Genomic DNA, 14,725 nt, shown 5'->3' with positions numbered 1-14,725 from the left:
GAAATTTGGTCCTGTCCAAAATGTCGATGAGCATATTTTGTCCATGCCAGATGGTTTGGAACAGAACTAAATATGACCAAGTTTCGAGGACTTTTTGGTGTGGATCAAATGGCTCATGGAACAAATGGCTTATGCTTGTTTCGGACAAGACCAAATGTCCTTTAAGGGTGGATGCTGCCAGCTGCTGAGTGGATTTATTCCAACTGTGCATTGTGGAAATGGACAATGACCACAGGATGGGTTCAGGGACACACTGGGCCTACTGTTACACCCACTTAAGCTAAAACCCCATTGGTTACCTGACCACTGTAGGCCCTGACGAATGGGCCACAGTGAAGTTTGGGTCTCCTGAAATTAGTATAGGATCAGAGCCCGAGTCTAGTATTTTCCAAAAGGCCTGATCATTTCCTTTTCTGAAATGCATGGTTGCCTTCGTAGAAGGGGAATTTTTGCTTACATCCTTACCATTTTAACATCTGCTAATCTAGAGCCCTGGTTTCCAGAGTGGAAACACTTCAGGCATCACAGTGAGAATCCCATTAAATTTTTTTTTTTTTTGTCTTTTTATGGAGATACCTGTGGTAAATGGAATTTCCTGGGCCAGGGGTTGAACCAGAGTGGGAGCCGCAGGACTACTCCACAGCCACAGCAATACCGGACCCAAGCTGCGTGTGCCACCTATGTCACAGCTGTGGCAACGCCGGATCCTTAACCCACTGAGAGAGGCTAGGGATCAAACCTGCATCCTCAAAGAGACACTATCGGATCTTTAACCCACTGAGCCACAGTGGGAGCTCCTCATTAAGTTTTAAGCTATGGCTGCTACCCTGGGCTTCTTATGCCAGGAACACAACAGGAAAAGAAAATGAGTCACAATCCTGACAGGGCTAATTAACCTGCTTATCGGGGGAATGTAGGACTATTGTTGCATAAGAGAGAAAGTGAAGCAGGTGTTTGGCATGAAGGTGACCCACTAGGATGTCCCCTGACAGTCCCTTGATAAATTTTGACAGCTAATAGGTAAGTTCACTAGAAATGGGCTATCGTCCATATTTCATACTCTTGTAAATGTGGATCTTTTGTACTTTGAGCATATATTTTAGAAAATGTGTATGTTAAAAGATCACCACGATGTCTTTAGGCAAGTTCACTGTGGGATAGTTTGTTTAACAGTCAGGAAAGTTACACTGGTCATTATTAATATCTAGCCCCACCAAAAAATAGCCTGTAGCATCTGAGGGTGAAAAATAAATGAAGCATCTCCAGGAAAAAACAAAAAAGAAATAGCGTATTTTGCCAGGGGCTTAGGCCCCTGACTGATGGGTACCTTGGTCCCACTAGTTGGTAAAACACCTGGTCTGGTTGAGGGTGTCGTCAAGGGTGAAGGGAGTCCAGCAAGGTAGGGATGTAGGGAAATGATGGATATTGGTTGCCATCCAGACAAACTGCAATGACAGGGTGTATAGTTTGTCCCACTAATCTTGTTTCTGTGAATTTCACCAAGAAAAGGAACTGAAGAGAATACCAGAAGGGCTGATTATAGAACGCTTTTCTACTAACCAGGCAGATGGGGCAGTGCAAGAGCAGCGTGCAGCAGGCACACTGGTTTGCTGCCCAGATGCTCTAGTCAGCACCGATGTACTCATTTCCCAAGCTACTGGGAAGGTTGGCAACTGAATTCTTTCAGCTGACTCTTTCTCTGAGAAGTGTTATGCCCCTCTCAGGGACAGCCTACATCAAATGGATGGGCAGGGTGACAAGGTAGAGGAGGAAATGTCCCGCTTTTCTGGCTTCAAGAGGTGCAACTTTGAAGGACCAGCCTTTTTCCAGAGGTCCCCATAGGATTAGCTGGGGCCTCTGCTGCAACTGTGTTGTGTGGATGAACCACTCCCTTTATCCAGTGTTGCTTCTCTCACCCTCTACGCTCTTATTCTCAACAGCATTTACCATTAAAGCTTCTACACATAAATATCAGAGTTTGAGTCTAGTTCCTAGGGAATCCTACTTATTAAAAAAAAAAAAGTGATTATTTTCTTGATTCATTTTGTTTCATTTTATATTTTTAAGGGAATATAAACATTTTGTCCCATCATGACCCTCGTTGCTACCTTTTAACTTAACTCTTACTGTATTCACTCTTATTTACTCGTTATCCATCCATTAAGGAAATGAGCATATGCTTAAATTGCAGAAACTATTATGCCTAAGATTAGATGATGAATAATGTACTTGTGGGTTTTGGTCTGGTGTGTGAAGAGATAGGAAATTACCACTCCCATCCACACAATAAGAAAAAAATAAAATAAAATAAACGACCCTTCTTAAATCCATCAGAGAACTGAGATCATAAGGCAAACCACTTCACCATAAATTGAAGAGACAGACAAGGAGAAGTGATGAATCACAGCTTATTGGAGCAGAGCACTAGGAGCAGGAAAATCCAGAAGCGCTGGTACCAGAGTAGGAAATTGTAATTGACAACTTTATGGGAAAAAGACTGAATGGAGGCTCTGCAAAGATAATGACAGCTCACCCAAACAAGATCAATGAGTAGAATATGTTCTGTCAATCACATATTTTCCAAAATCCAATTTCTGCATGAGTTATTTCTTCACCAAATACGGTATTGTTAAAAACATTCCTTACCCTGCTGAATTCTTTGCCAGACAGTTTGACTATCTCCATTGTTGACTATTGATGCTTTATTTTGTTCCTTTGGTACTGTCATATTTTCCTGTTTCTTTGATCTTTGTAGACTTTCCTTAAGAGTTTAATTGAGGAGGAGACTTCAGGAAGCTGATGCAATAGGAGGATCTATCCATAGGGGCTGGCCAGGAACTTGCAGGGACGAATTTGGTGCTAGGAGGAGTTGAGCCTGAGTCTGTGGCAGCAGGCCTAGAGCTTGAGTCCATGGAGGCTGGACTGCAACACGGCTGGCCTGGCACCAGATTTTACTGAGGCAAGCCTGGCACTAGGGATCACAACAAAGACAGATGCTCACTTCACTCTCAGCCAGGTGGAGGGTATCTGTCTTGTGCTGCATTTCCTGTGCTTGGGGAGAGGAAATGAGTGAGTAAAGTGAAACTATCCTTCTCACTCTCATCAGTGTGTCCTTTCTTATTTCTATGCTCCACCTGTTGCCGTAATCTCCCACCTTGAATCCACAAGCCCCATGAAAGTCTTCTCATAGGTGAATGGTTGTCAAACCAGTGTTTCTGTGAGGGACAAGGACCCTCCTATTGCATCAGCTTCCTGGTGTCTCTTCCTCAATTAAACGCTTAGGAAGATCTTTCCTAAAATAGCTTACGTTTACAGGTCTTGTACTTTATGCCTCTGTCACAGATTAACCAGTACTGGCATAAAGGTGACACTCAAATTGGCTTCCTACACTGTTTCTCTTTCTGCTGTTACTTATCTCAAATAACAACAGGTCTCTGTGACGCTTTGTGTCTATTCATTGCCAAATGAACTTAAAGTGAAATGCTCATAGTTTCCGAGAACATCTTTTTCTTAACTATAATTGTATGATGAAATTAACAATTGAATCATAAGCTGTCATAGCCATATTTTCTAAAATATTCACTGGTGCTCCCCAGTGAGAGATACAGTTCCACAGTACTCTATTTCTTAGTGGAATAAGGCTCAGTTTCAGCTTTTGAGGATTAATTATATGTTCTAAATGCTAACCCATTTCCTTTTACTGGACCAGAATAGAATAAAATAAATAAATAAATGAAGATATTTTCATGTTTCTGTCTTGGTTTTTTTTTTTTTTGACACTTCAGTCTTTACATAGGTCCAGAAGTTTGTTTTGATAAAGAAAAGAAGTTCATACTAAATTACACAAGGTATCATCATATTTTTGGAACTTTAAACTTCTGATGATATCTTATTTGGGCCATGAAATTACCTTGCGTGACTTTGCTAACTCTGTTGATTGATTTTGAATGCCGTCTAATGCACATTGTCACCTTGAAACAAACCAAAAAAGTACTAACAAGACCCATTTCAGACTTCTGTACATACTTAAAAATAGTAGTGGCTGTGAGCTGTGTGTAGGTCGCAGACGTGGCTTGGATCCTGTGTTGCTGTGGCTCTGGTGTAGGCTGGTGGCTACAGCTCTGATTAGACCCCTAGCCTGGGAACCTCCACATGTCGCCAGTGCAGCCCCCCAAAAAAATGATCAAAAAAAATAGTAGTGAGTTTGGAGAAAACCTTTACAAAATCAGACATGAAAAATTTTATGATACTCATCTGAGGGCTATGTGGTTGAATCCTCTCAAATGGTTATAAAATTAAGTATAAAAAGCATATGTTTTTAAATGTCTCCTTAAATTCAATTTCCAACTTGCCACATTATCACATAGGTAAGTTAATTAATTTCTCTATGCATCATTTCTATCCTTGTCAAACTGAGGTAATAATAGGTCCCGATTTGTAGGGTTATTGTGAGAAACAAATCAGTAAATACAAAGTTTTCTTATTCCTTTTTTTTTTTTTTTTTTTTTTCCGGCTATGCCCATAGCATGTGGAAGTTCCCAGGCCAGGGATCAAAATCAAATCCAAGCCACAGCAAGGACAACATCTAATCCTTAACTGCTAGGCCATTAGGGAACTTGAGTAAATGTAATGTTTTAAGGGGACTATCCATGTAAATCTAATGTGAAGGCAGGTTTGGAAACCACATCATTATTCAATGAGGAAGGAAAAGTTATCCAAAATAAATACAAACCTTGGCCTCTCTCCAGAAATCTTGTTACAGGGTGTGTCTGTGTCTAATATCGCCTAGGAATTTTCACCAGGGGATGGGGAGAGAGAGATGGAAATTCTTGAGTTACACCATGCCTCATAAGCCAAGTCATCATGGAGCAATGAGGGATCAATTATTCTGACAGCAGAGGTTAATGCATCCTCAAGAGAACCTTTGGATTTACTCATGCACTGTAGACGCTGCCAGGGATGATGGCAGGGGAGCAGGAGAGCAACAGGATCAGATCAAATTCCAGAGCCATTCCAAGGTCAGAAGCAGAAATAGTCTTTTTTAGTGAGTGTGAAAGTCAAGAGTGTCTATGAGATAAGAGTTAAAAGATATGATCCCATGGGGTAAACAACCTGTAAACTCTTTTTGGGAACAAAATAACCAACAAAGATATATTAATTATTAATAGCAGATATTTTTATGGTTCGAAATAAAGGAATAATAGAAGAGATTATCTTTCCCACGGAAATAAAGAAAAACCCCGTGTGTCGGAGTCAGTTGCAGAGTTCTTGACTTTTAACGAATAATTTTATATTTGTGAGAATGACAGTGACAGCGAGCTACTAAAGAAAAGTGAGAATATAAAGTTGCTTTTTAAATCCACGTATTTGTAACTTGTATTAACTTCTCAAATAAGCGAGCACTCAAAGAATTAAGCAATACTAACCCTACCCCATAAGAAATATTTAGGGGTCTTCTTTAAATAGAAAAGAAGCAAGAACCTATAGGAAAGGGAAAGTCACAATAGGAAAGGCGAAAATATATAAACAGATTGAAGATCGCTTAAACCAAAATGGAGATTAAAAACAATCAAAAACTGTAAAAAGTGACTGTCACTACAATAAACAGTAGAAGGATAAGCGTGAGGAGGTAAAATAGGACATCAAAATCACAAAATGTGGTAGAGGGAGGAGAACAACGTGATCTTTAAATCTTTAGAGAATAACAGCCTAAGGATGTTCTTTCAAAGAACTGTCAAAGTATTCTGAAAGAAAACTAGCTTTGAACTCAGATCATATCAGTTTTTTCCCGGTAAAACCTTGATTGGTGTAGCCAAATTAGTATCACAGTTTCTTTTACCCTCTATACTTAGCTATGCAGGTGTGTGAGGAGAAAATGAAAACTGTACTCTTTATCAGCATTCCAGAAAAACTTTTGAACTCTAAATAAATATACAGTGTTTAGGATCTCATGTGCAGCAACATTGACAAACTGTTTCAGAAAAGATCTTGGAGTTCCCGTCGTGGCACAGTGGTTAACGAATCCAACTAGGCACCATGAGGTTGCGGTTCGGTCCCTGCCCTTGCTCAGTGGGTTAACGATCCGGCGTTGCCGTGAGCTGTGGTGTAGGTTGCAGACGAGGCTCGGATCCCACGTTGCTGTGGCTCTGGCGTAGGCCGGTGGCTGCAGCTCCGATTAGACCCCTAGCCTGGGAACCTCCATATGCCGCTCAAAAAAAAAAAAAGATCTGAAAACCAAAAAAGAATTTTTATTTCCTTCAAATAAAATTTCAATTGGAAGAGTAAACTAATAAGAATACTCAGATGACCAAATCAATAATTTCAGTTTGAATAAATGAGAATAGTGGTACTAAATGTTATGCATTTCACCAAGATATTACATTTTCTAAATTTTAAAGATTAATAAAAAAATCTATTTTCATACGGAGACAGGAGAGGAAGTATTTTGCTCATGCAGGCTGATACTTAGCTGGTATACCATTTGCTAAGACGAACTATTTGCTAAGAGACTTAAGATATTTCCAAATATTCAGTATAGCTCTGCCATCCCAGCCACCAGGACCCCTTCCCCAGGGTCCTCCAAATCTCTACGTGATCCAACAACTGTCACAACAGGGTCTCCAGGACCTCGTTCCAGTGCTGTGTGGCCTGTGTCAGTTCTGGCTGTTAAATATCACATGCCATCCCTGTGCACTTCTGCATATGTAACAACAATGCAAGAAAAGTCTTCTATTTGTAAGACAGAGGAAGTTCCATGAAATGAGTCTGCAATCGAGTAATAGAGCCATAGAACAGCGACTGCTATAGGTTCCCAGTGACTTTATGACTGAATAACAAGCACATGAGATCAGAAGGCAGCAGGCCTGGGAGACTGTTCCATGAAGCACGTTTATTTGCTGGGTAGTTCACATACATAGTCACTTTTTAATTTGTTTTTAGCTCTAGGAGTTTTGTCTTTTCTTACATCAGCTTAACCACAAGTCCCTTACTTCTTGGTGAATCAGGAGGAAGCATATTAATCTAGATCTTCAATCATCACGGATGCAGCTGTCTTCTCACAAATCCAAGAAGTTTCAGCACTGCAGCGGGAAACGTAAATACTTCCTTTTTGAAAATAGGCACATCCTTTGGATCTGTTCATCTGAGCATACTCATTAGTACTAAGTCTGCAAATCAATCGATTTTAAATTAATCACAAATGTCACATTTGATGTTGATCACAATTCCATGTTCTCAGGTCCCCTGACAACCAAATGTCATATATTTGATTGTCGAGAGGCTTCTGCTGCCACCACTCATCAAAACACCAAGAGCTAGCATATCTGAATTTTTTTTAATTATTTATTATTTTTTTTCCCACTGTACAGCAAGGGGGTCAGGTTATGAATTTTTTTTTAATTTCAAATTAAATCATGATTCCAGATAGAAGTATTTAAGAAGGAAACAAAGTTTAGGTTGGGAATTTGGGTCTAAACCTTTTGTGTGCCCCAGACTGCTTTATCCAGCAGTCTGAATTACACTGTGATATTCTTTTCTTGCTTCAGGGGGGAGCTTTCTAGGTGAGATAGCATATGCATTGCTCAGAGTAGCCTTTACTCAATAGGAAATGGCTGTGTGATCCTGAGACCAATTTTACTACCCTGAGTGTAACCACTGCAGTCTCAGGGGATCGGTGTCCATAGGGTCTGAATCCTGCTCTGGGGATATCTCCTCCATACATTAACTGGAATTGAGTGGAGGGGAGTTCCCATTGCTGCTCAGTGGGTTAAAGACCTGAGATAGTTTCTTTGAGAATGCAGTTTGATCTCTAGTCTTATGCAGTTTGTTAAGGATCCAGTGTTGCTGTGAGCTGTGGCAGAGGGTGCAGATGTGACTCAGATCTGGTGTTGCTGTGACTGTGGTATAAGCCAGCAGCTGCAACTCTGATTCAACTGAAAAATTTCATATGCCACAGGTATGGGAGTAAAAAGAAAAAAAAAAGAAAAAAAGTTGGCAGAGGGCCCAGGGATGAGTGAAAATCCGAGAGAACTGAGACATCTTCTTAAATTCCAAGATAGAAACAACTGCACTTATGTGTGTCATGGCATTGCTCTGTAAACCCCGAATCTAGCAGCAAAACCTCAGATTAATTTGTAATCTTTTCATGCTCATCATTCCTCCACTTACGAAAAAGTAACTGGTGTTTTTTTTTTGTCTGTTTTATGTGTTTGTTACTTTGCACATGCTTTTTTCCATTATTATTTATGTGAAATTAGACCAGTTGATTTTACATGACTAGTAATGGTGATTAAAAAGTGACTATGGGTACCACATGGGATCCAAGCTGCGTCTGTGACCTACACCACAGCTCATGGCAATGCTGGATCCTTAAGCCACCAAGCGAGCCAGGGATCGAACCCATATCCTCATAGATCCTTGTCAGGTTTGTCAACCACTGAGCCATTAAGGGAACTCCCCTGAGACGCTGAAATCTTGATTGCACAAGCCAAGCCCTCAGTCCTGATTTTGCCACTTGTGAGCCAAGTGACTTCAGGCAGGTTATTTCATCTCTCTATGACAATTTTTTAAAACTCTAAAATGGAAATATAATAATGCTTTTATCACAGGGGTTCTATTTATAAAGTGTATTGAACACAGTATTATTTGTGGTTGTTAAATAGAGAAATAAATTTAAACTAATAGACGGTGCTCTGTATCCTGCCATGAGTTTGTCACACACAGGAATCTAGTTACTCCTCCTTTTTCCATCTGTTAATGAAGCTTTCCTTTCTTTGCAGGTTGTACTCTTTTTTTGTCTCTACATTTGTAATTCTTACAAAGAACATGTATTTTTTTTTTTTTTTGAATTTTTTTTTTGTCTTTTTAGTTATTTCTTGGGCCTCTCCCGCGGCATATGGAGGTTCCCAGGCTAGGGGTCGAATCGGAGCTGTAGCCACCGGCCTACGCCAGAGCCACAGCAACGCAGGATCCGAGCCGCATCTGCAACCTACACCACAGCTCACGGCAACGCCGGATCGTTAACCCACTGAGCAAGGGCAGGGACCGAACCCGCAACCTCATGGTTCCTAGTCGGATTCGTTAACCACTGCGCCACGACGGGAACTCCAGAACATGTATTTTCTTAGTATTCCATTTCTTAGTACCCCTAGCTTGTTTATTTCCCCAATCATAGGGAAACTTACAAGGATGGAGAGAGGAGCGTGCCATCTTCCCACAGCCAACTTTGGCCAGATGGATCCCATGATAATCCCAACCAGAAGAAAGAAAACTTAGGTAATGGCTGTGACTTCAGAAAAACCTGTGGGAGGAAACAGGGAAAATGTTCTGTGAGAATCACATTCCAGTTTGCAGGAGTAGGAGAGATGGGAACAGTCCTCAAATTCATGCATTAATTCTTATTCCAAACATGCTGAACCCCTACCATGTGAATCAGAAGTTCCATTTATTTACTTTCTAGAGTATGGGTCATTTCTCTAACCAGGGAAGGAGACTCAACTGACCTTTTCCTCCAAGCTGTCTATCTTCACCAACGTGGAGTTCTTGTCCATGCAGCTTTTTCTACTGTTAGGCCAGGTTTTCTCCTCATTTGTTGCAAAATAATAGCAGCTGTTTCGGTGCCAATGCCACGTCTTAGGACAAGGCTTACATTTATGGTCTGAAAAAGAAATGACACCCAATAGCACGAACTCAACAGCTCTGGAGTGACTGGGGACTGGAAAGTAAATTATGTAATTTGACAATAGAGCCTCTGAGCCAGCACCTTGACAACAGGCTGTTTTTAAGAAAGAGCTTCTGAAAATGAAGTCACCCCCAGTTATGCTTTAGGACCATGGTAACTGGAATTCTTTTTGCAGGGCTCAGTCTTCTGGCCTCAGAATTACCAACTACACTTTTAACTTCTTACGACAACAGGATCACCTTAAAATAGTTCATAAAAAAAGGAGCAGAAGTATCCAGATGGGTATCATTCCAAGATGCTTCCCAAATTCACCTCTGTGTTTTCAAAAATATTAAAAGAAATTTGCATCTTCCCTTGTCCTCTCTTAGTGCTGCGTCATTAGAAGCCATTGGTTGCACCCTCTCTCATACTCCAAGGTGGTACCCATAGTCAGCCTAAACCAGAGCAACAGATTTGACCTGACCAGTCCGCAGGTCCTGATTACCTGAAGTGTGAATGATTAGCTCTTGGCAGAGTTTGACGGCCATTTGTCTCTGTCTCTTCAGTAAATTGGAGATCTGTGATTTGAGTTCCTCTTCTGTGGGAAAGTTCCTGTAATAGCTCAGCTGTTGGGATAAGTTATCCTGCTGTTGGTGGATGATTTTCTGGAGCTGACTCAGTTTCTCCGAATCTGAGTTAATTTCATTAGATGTCTGCAAAACTCCAAGACATAACAGGTGACAAACACGTATCTTTCCATTCTCATGACAGCCATAGGCAATTCTCTTAACAAAGAAATACTTCTGAGATTATTTAATATTTATCAGTAACTCCTAGTAATCTAAGCATCATGGAAGAAACACACCTGATGCCTTTACATTCCAAATTGTTTAGAGTTCATCTTTATAATTTTAGTTTTATTTATGACTGTACTTATATTAAAATAATAAATTAATAATTATTTATCTCTGAAAATTCATCTAAGGCAGTGCCAGTCATTTTGCCATTCATATTGGTGGATTTTTCTTTCTTTTTGTAGTTGGTTAATGTAATTGTTTTACAGAATCCTTTGGATCAAACGGTAATTCAAAGTATACTCTGCAGATTACCTGTATCAGAATCACCTAGGCTATATATATTTTTTAAAAGCAGATTTTAATGCCGCACTAGATCATTTTTGGTCCTGGATCCACAGAATCTGCATTTTAAATAAGCCCTTCAATTATTCACCAGTACAATAAATTTAATAACCACTGCACTAAAAGTACTGCATTTTAGGGAAAAAAAAAAGTGTTCACCCTTCCATGGTGAACCAATGAATATGTATCAGTGCATCTTCATTAATTCTTTTAAACATGCATCATCGTAGAAGATCAACTGCTAATCCTCATGGTGATTGGCTACTGAATATCCATCTCTCCTGCTAGAACATCATATTTCTTTCCAAAAGAGCAATCTCTATCATTAGCCTCAATTTATATACTTGAATAAGTATACTGAATTCTCATTACCCATGAGATCTTCAATAGGTAAGAAGAAATGAAAATAGCAGTGAAGGTGTTAGCATTCTACAGCAAAGAAGCTTTCTTGGTACAAGTTCCCTAAAAGTTCCCATACTGTGCCCACTCATATACTTAACAGCATCCTACAAAGTGTGTATTCTTAGGATGTTCTCCCACCAACTTTCTGTTTACTGAGTAAGATATTATAAGGCAACTCTTCCTCCTTGTCTGTATCTCTTTTTCCTTCATCAGACTGTAGCTGCTGCTTAGAAGTCTTCTCTGTACCAACATAGTCTTTGGTGAGACGATTAAGCCTTTATTGTGCTAAGTCTTAGAGGTAAATGAAATGCCACGCCTTTCTTTGAACCCACCTCCCTCAACTCTTGTTTCTCATCATTGGAATAATGAGAGGATATGTGTCTAGGCAGAAAAGAGGCTCCTTAATTCCAGTCATTAACTAGAAAAGTAAAATTTATCTTCATGGCCTAGTCTAGTTTATCAAGAGAAAACCATGTATCTAGGGCCAACTCCTCATAACAATAAAATATGTCCCTTGCAGGTTGACCTTGGAGACCTGGAGAATGAGAGGGAGATGAGGTGGCACAAGCATTAGAGGATTCAGAATGCCAGCACCTATCATATAATCTAACCTGAAATTTACATAGTTTACCAATATGTTTCCTAATCACCTTTCTCAGGCTTGATACAAGCATACTTACACATAATCCCCAAGGTCACCAGCCCAATCAGCAGCATCAGACAGAATGTGAGCAGACCCAGGGCAGCCTGACGCCATATGGAGGATGAAGCTGGACGCCCTGAAAGAAGCCGACAGAAGGATTGGCAAACAGAACTGCCTTGTGGCTGTCATACTTTGAATTGTTTATGTCTTCCACTTAGTATGCTTCCAGATAATAAAATTTCTCTCTTGCTTCTTCAATTCCCCTACCTAGTAAATACCTAAAATGATGCATAACAAGGGCCCCACCATAGTTCTCCAGTTTTTTTCCCCCAGAATTCTCTTTGAGAATGTCCAAATTTTTAGGTTTTTGTTTTATATCATCACACACTTTTCTTCTTCAAGATTGCTGGATTTGTGAATGAGATGTTGCGGAAATTTTTCTGGATGATGCTGACATGGAAGAGGCCGCAAGTTTTTGAGATTGCAAACCTCCATAAAGCAGGTGTGAATTCCACTTTTATCTATTACGTATTCCATCTTTCACCTAGTAGATAATCAGTTGAATTATCTAAGCTAAAAACAACAGAATAGAACAGAAAGCAACAGGATAACTCTTCAAACTTTAGCATGTTATATATATATATGTATATATGTGTATATGCATACACATACACACACACACACACATATACACGCACACATATTTTTTCATATTTGCTTGACATTCCTATTCTTTAATTCTGGATCTAGTGAAATCTAGCCCAAAGTTTCGGATAGATTAATACAATCTCCAGGAGCCCTGCCACATGTACCACATTCACAACTCGCTTTTTTTCAAGGATTAGATTAAAAAAAAAAAACAGATCAAAAATGTATAACTACCTTTATTAGACACATGCAAAGTCTATTCCCATCCTTTTTTAATATATCATCCCCCCCCCAAAGCCAGGCACCCATACACATATGTGCTTAAAATAAAAATAAACCTAAAGAACAGGAGAATGTTTTAGAGGATTCACGACAATCACCTAAACTGTCAACAGATTTTTGAAGGTAAGGGATGTAGTCTGACACCTGACGCTGGATTCCTGACCACAGAGACAGCTATTTTTTCCAACTGGGCACAAAGAAAGGAGTGGAAGATAAGAACAGAGTCTGGACTCCATCACAGGACAGTTGTATGAACTTGGTTAAATCATTTAATGTCTTTGAGCCTCAGTTTTTTCATTAATACATTGGAGAAAGAACTAATATTATTCCATTTACTTCACAACCATATTTTGATAACGATGAGGTATAATGGATATAAAATATGATACAGATATCACTTTTGGTTCAACATGACTAATTATACTGGAGTTTCAACTTCCCTAAAAAAGTTTCTAAATACTTATCATGCAGGAACTAGCTTTTGTCTATTTTTGACTCATTCGTCTTCCAGTGCTTCCCTTCAGTTATTTATACCTTCCGAAAGAAAAGTTCCCTCCACCGTCTTTATTTTAGAAGCCTCCGAACTGTCTTCTGAAAGAACAGTCCCCTGGCATCTCTCCCAAGGTACAAATATCAAGGACTACATTTATAAAATGAATCTTTGAGACCCCAAACTCAATCTCTGGCATATTCAGTCAAAATGATTCGTTACAGCACAGAGCCTCTTGACACATAGCACTATCACCCAGTTTTAAAAGGTCCCTGAAGCCATGTATTTCTTCCTCAGCATACACCCTATTAGAAGATTCCCCAACTTGGTCTCCATTTTGGAGGTTCCAAAGCACACTTCTCTTGAGCATTCGTCTCAAAGCCAGCACTTCAAGGCACTTCACACCTGCCCATCCCCTAAAGTCACATCTTGCTTTCTCCGAACTCCTACCTCTTTTCCTTAGATTATTTCTATCCCGATTATTTCCTGCTGCCACAGAATCCTGAAATGTGAGTGTCGCGTAGGTCACTTCTTCGGACATCGTAGAAGGAAGCTCTGCTATAAACGTAATTAGTGTTTCAATATCTGCAGACCCGGGAAGAGGATGTTCTTTTCAAGGCTGGGAGGTTTTATATCCACACTGAACCAACCCAAGACACATCCCACGGCCCCTCTGTAAGGACAGAAGGACAATCAGTTTTTCTGCAGAGAAAGTTAGAGAAGGTCAACTCTTCCCTGAAGAAATAAGAATACTGTAGATCTCAACTGTCTGCTCCTTCAGCGTTGTTCTTGCTGTGAAGCAAAGAACTGGTACTTTGGAGCAGGGATGCTGGTTTCAAGAGGAAGTTTCCATGGTCCTCAGTGGAGAGGCTGCTCTGAGTGTTTCAGTCAAGACTCAGATCGGCCTCTTTACCAGTATTAAAAGCCAGCTAATCCTGTATGGAGACTTTGGATCTGGGTTACACTCACCCATACCAGGTATCAAGGAGATACACATACTGAGACGAAGGGCTGTCTAGCTAAAAACCAGCCACACCTCGCTGCTGATTTTAAAAACCAAACGTGAAGTTCCCGTCGTGGCGCAGGGGTTAACAAATCCGACTAGGAGCCATGAGGTTGCGGGTTCGATCCCTGGCCTTGCTCAGTGGGTTAAGGATCTGGCGTTGCCGTGAGCTGTGGTGTAGGTCGCAGTCGCGGCTCGGATCCCGAGTTGCTGTGGCTCTGGCGTGGGCCGGCGGCTGCAACTCCGATTGGATCCCTAGCCTGGGAACCTCCATATGCCGAGGGAGCGGCCCTAGAAAAAAGCAAAAAGAGAAAACAAAAAACCGAATGTGTACGAGAGACAGTGCAGGCTATAGGCCCGGAGAAGAAATAAATAGCTATTAGAACTGGGCGTGAATGGGAGTTTCCTTCTTACATGTAGATGCCTAACAGAATAATACTCCATTAGGTAACAACCAATG

At 40.4% G+C, this 14,725-nt stretch overlaps 1 protein-coding gene and 1 long non-coding RNA gene across 7 annotated transcripts in view; one reads left to right on the top strand and one right to left on the bottom strand.

Moving 5' to 3' along the window:
• Nucleotides 1–12,105, top strand: part of LOC125131238 (uncharacterized) — a 61,759-nt gene extending 49,654 nt beyond the window's left edge. The window contains exons 5-7 of one of the 5 annotated variants that reach the window (XR_007135876.1): nucleotides 7,005–7,093; nucleotides 9,173–9,273; nucleotides 9,855–10,031. This is a non-coding gene — a long non-coding RNA (uncharacterized LOC125131238). Of the gene's footprint in view, nucleotides 1–7,004; nucleotides 7,094–9,172; nucleotides 10,032–11,719 lie in introns of those variants that run through there. The other 4 variants (XR_007135874.1, XR_007135879.1, XR_007135880.1 and 1 more) reach the window with 4 other exon arrangements.
• CLEC12B (C-type lectin domain family 12 member B) lies at nucleotides 6,870–14,090 on the bottom strand. Of its 2 annotated transcripts, none has more exons than XM_047787568.1 (6): nucleotides 13,713–14,090; nucleotides 11,880–11,978; nucleotides 10,164–10,379; nucleotides 9,501–9,655; nucleotides 9,183–9,298; nucleotides 6,870–7,079 (listed from the first exon to the last, which is right to left on the bottom strand). In XM_047787568.1, the coding sequence occupies exons 1-6, from the start codon at nucleotides 13,801–13,803 to the stop codon at nucleotides 7,016–7,018; spliced, it is 741 nt and encodes a 246-aa protein (XP_047643524.1). In that variant the 5' UTR covers nucleotides 13,804–14,090; the 3' UTR covers nucleotides 6,870–7,015. The 2 variants fall into 2 exon arrangements, with proteins under 2 accessions (XP_047643524.1, XP_047643523.1); XM_047787567.1 differs by having other exon boundaries at nucleotides 6,870–7,166; nucleotides 13,713–14,089.
• Between the last annotated feature and the right edge of the window lie 635 nt (nucleotides 14,091–14,725).

The sequence above is a fragment of the Phacochoerus africanus genome, chromosome 7 (genome assembly GCF_016906955.1).
Source record: "Phacochoerus africanus isolate WHEZ1 chromosome 7, ROS_Pafr_v1, whole genome shotgun sequence".
NCBI classification, from domain to species: Eukaryota; Metazoa; Chordata; class Mammalia; order Artiodactyla; family Suidae; genus Phacochoerus; species Phacochoerus africanus.
This window is presented reverse-complemented; position numbering and strand designations above follow the sequence as displayed.

Excerpts from the sequence above, each read along its gene's own strand:
- CLEC12B (XM_047787567.1), bottom strand. The coding sequence starts at position 13,803 with ATGTCCGAAGAAGTGACCTACGCGACACTCACATTTCAGGATTCTGTG. Across the intron at positions 11,979-13,712 it reads AAATAATCTAAGGAAAAGAG|GGCGTCCAGCTTCATCCTCC; the intron begins GTAGGAGTTCGG and ends GGCTTCTTTCAG. Across the intron at positions 7,167-9,182 it reads ACGCTCCTCTCTCCATCCTT|ACTTAGTACTAATGAGTATG; the intron begins GTAAGTTTCCCT and ends ATTGATTTGCAG.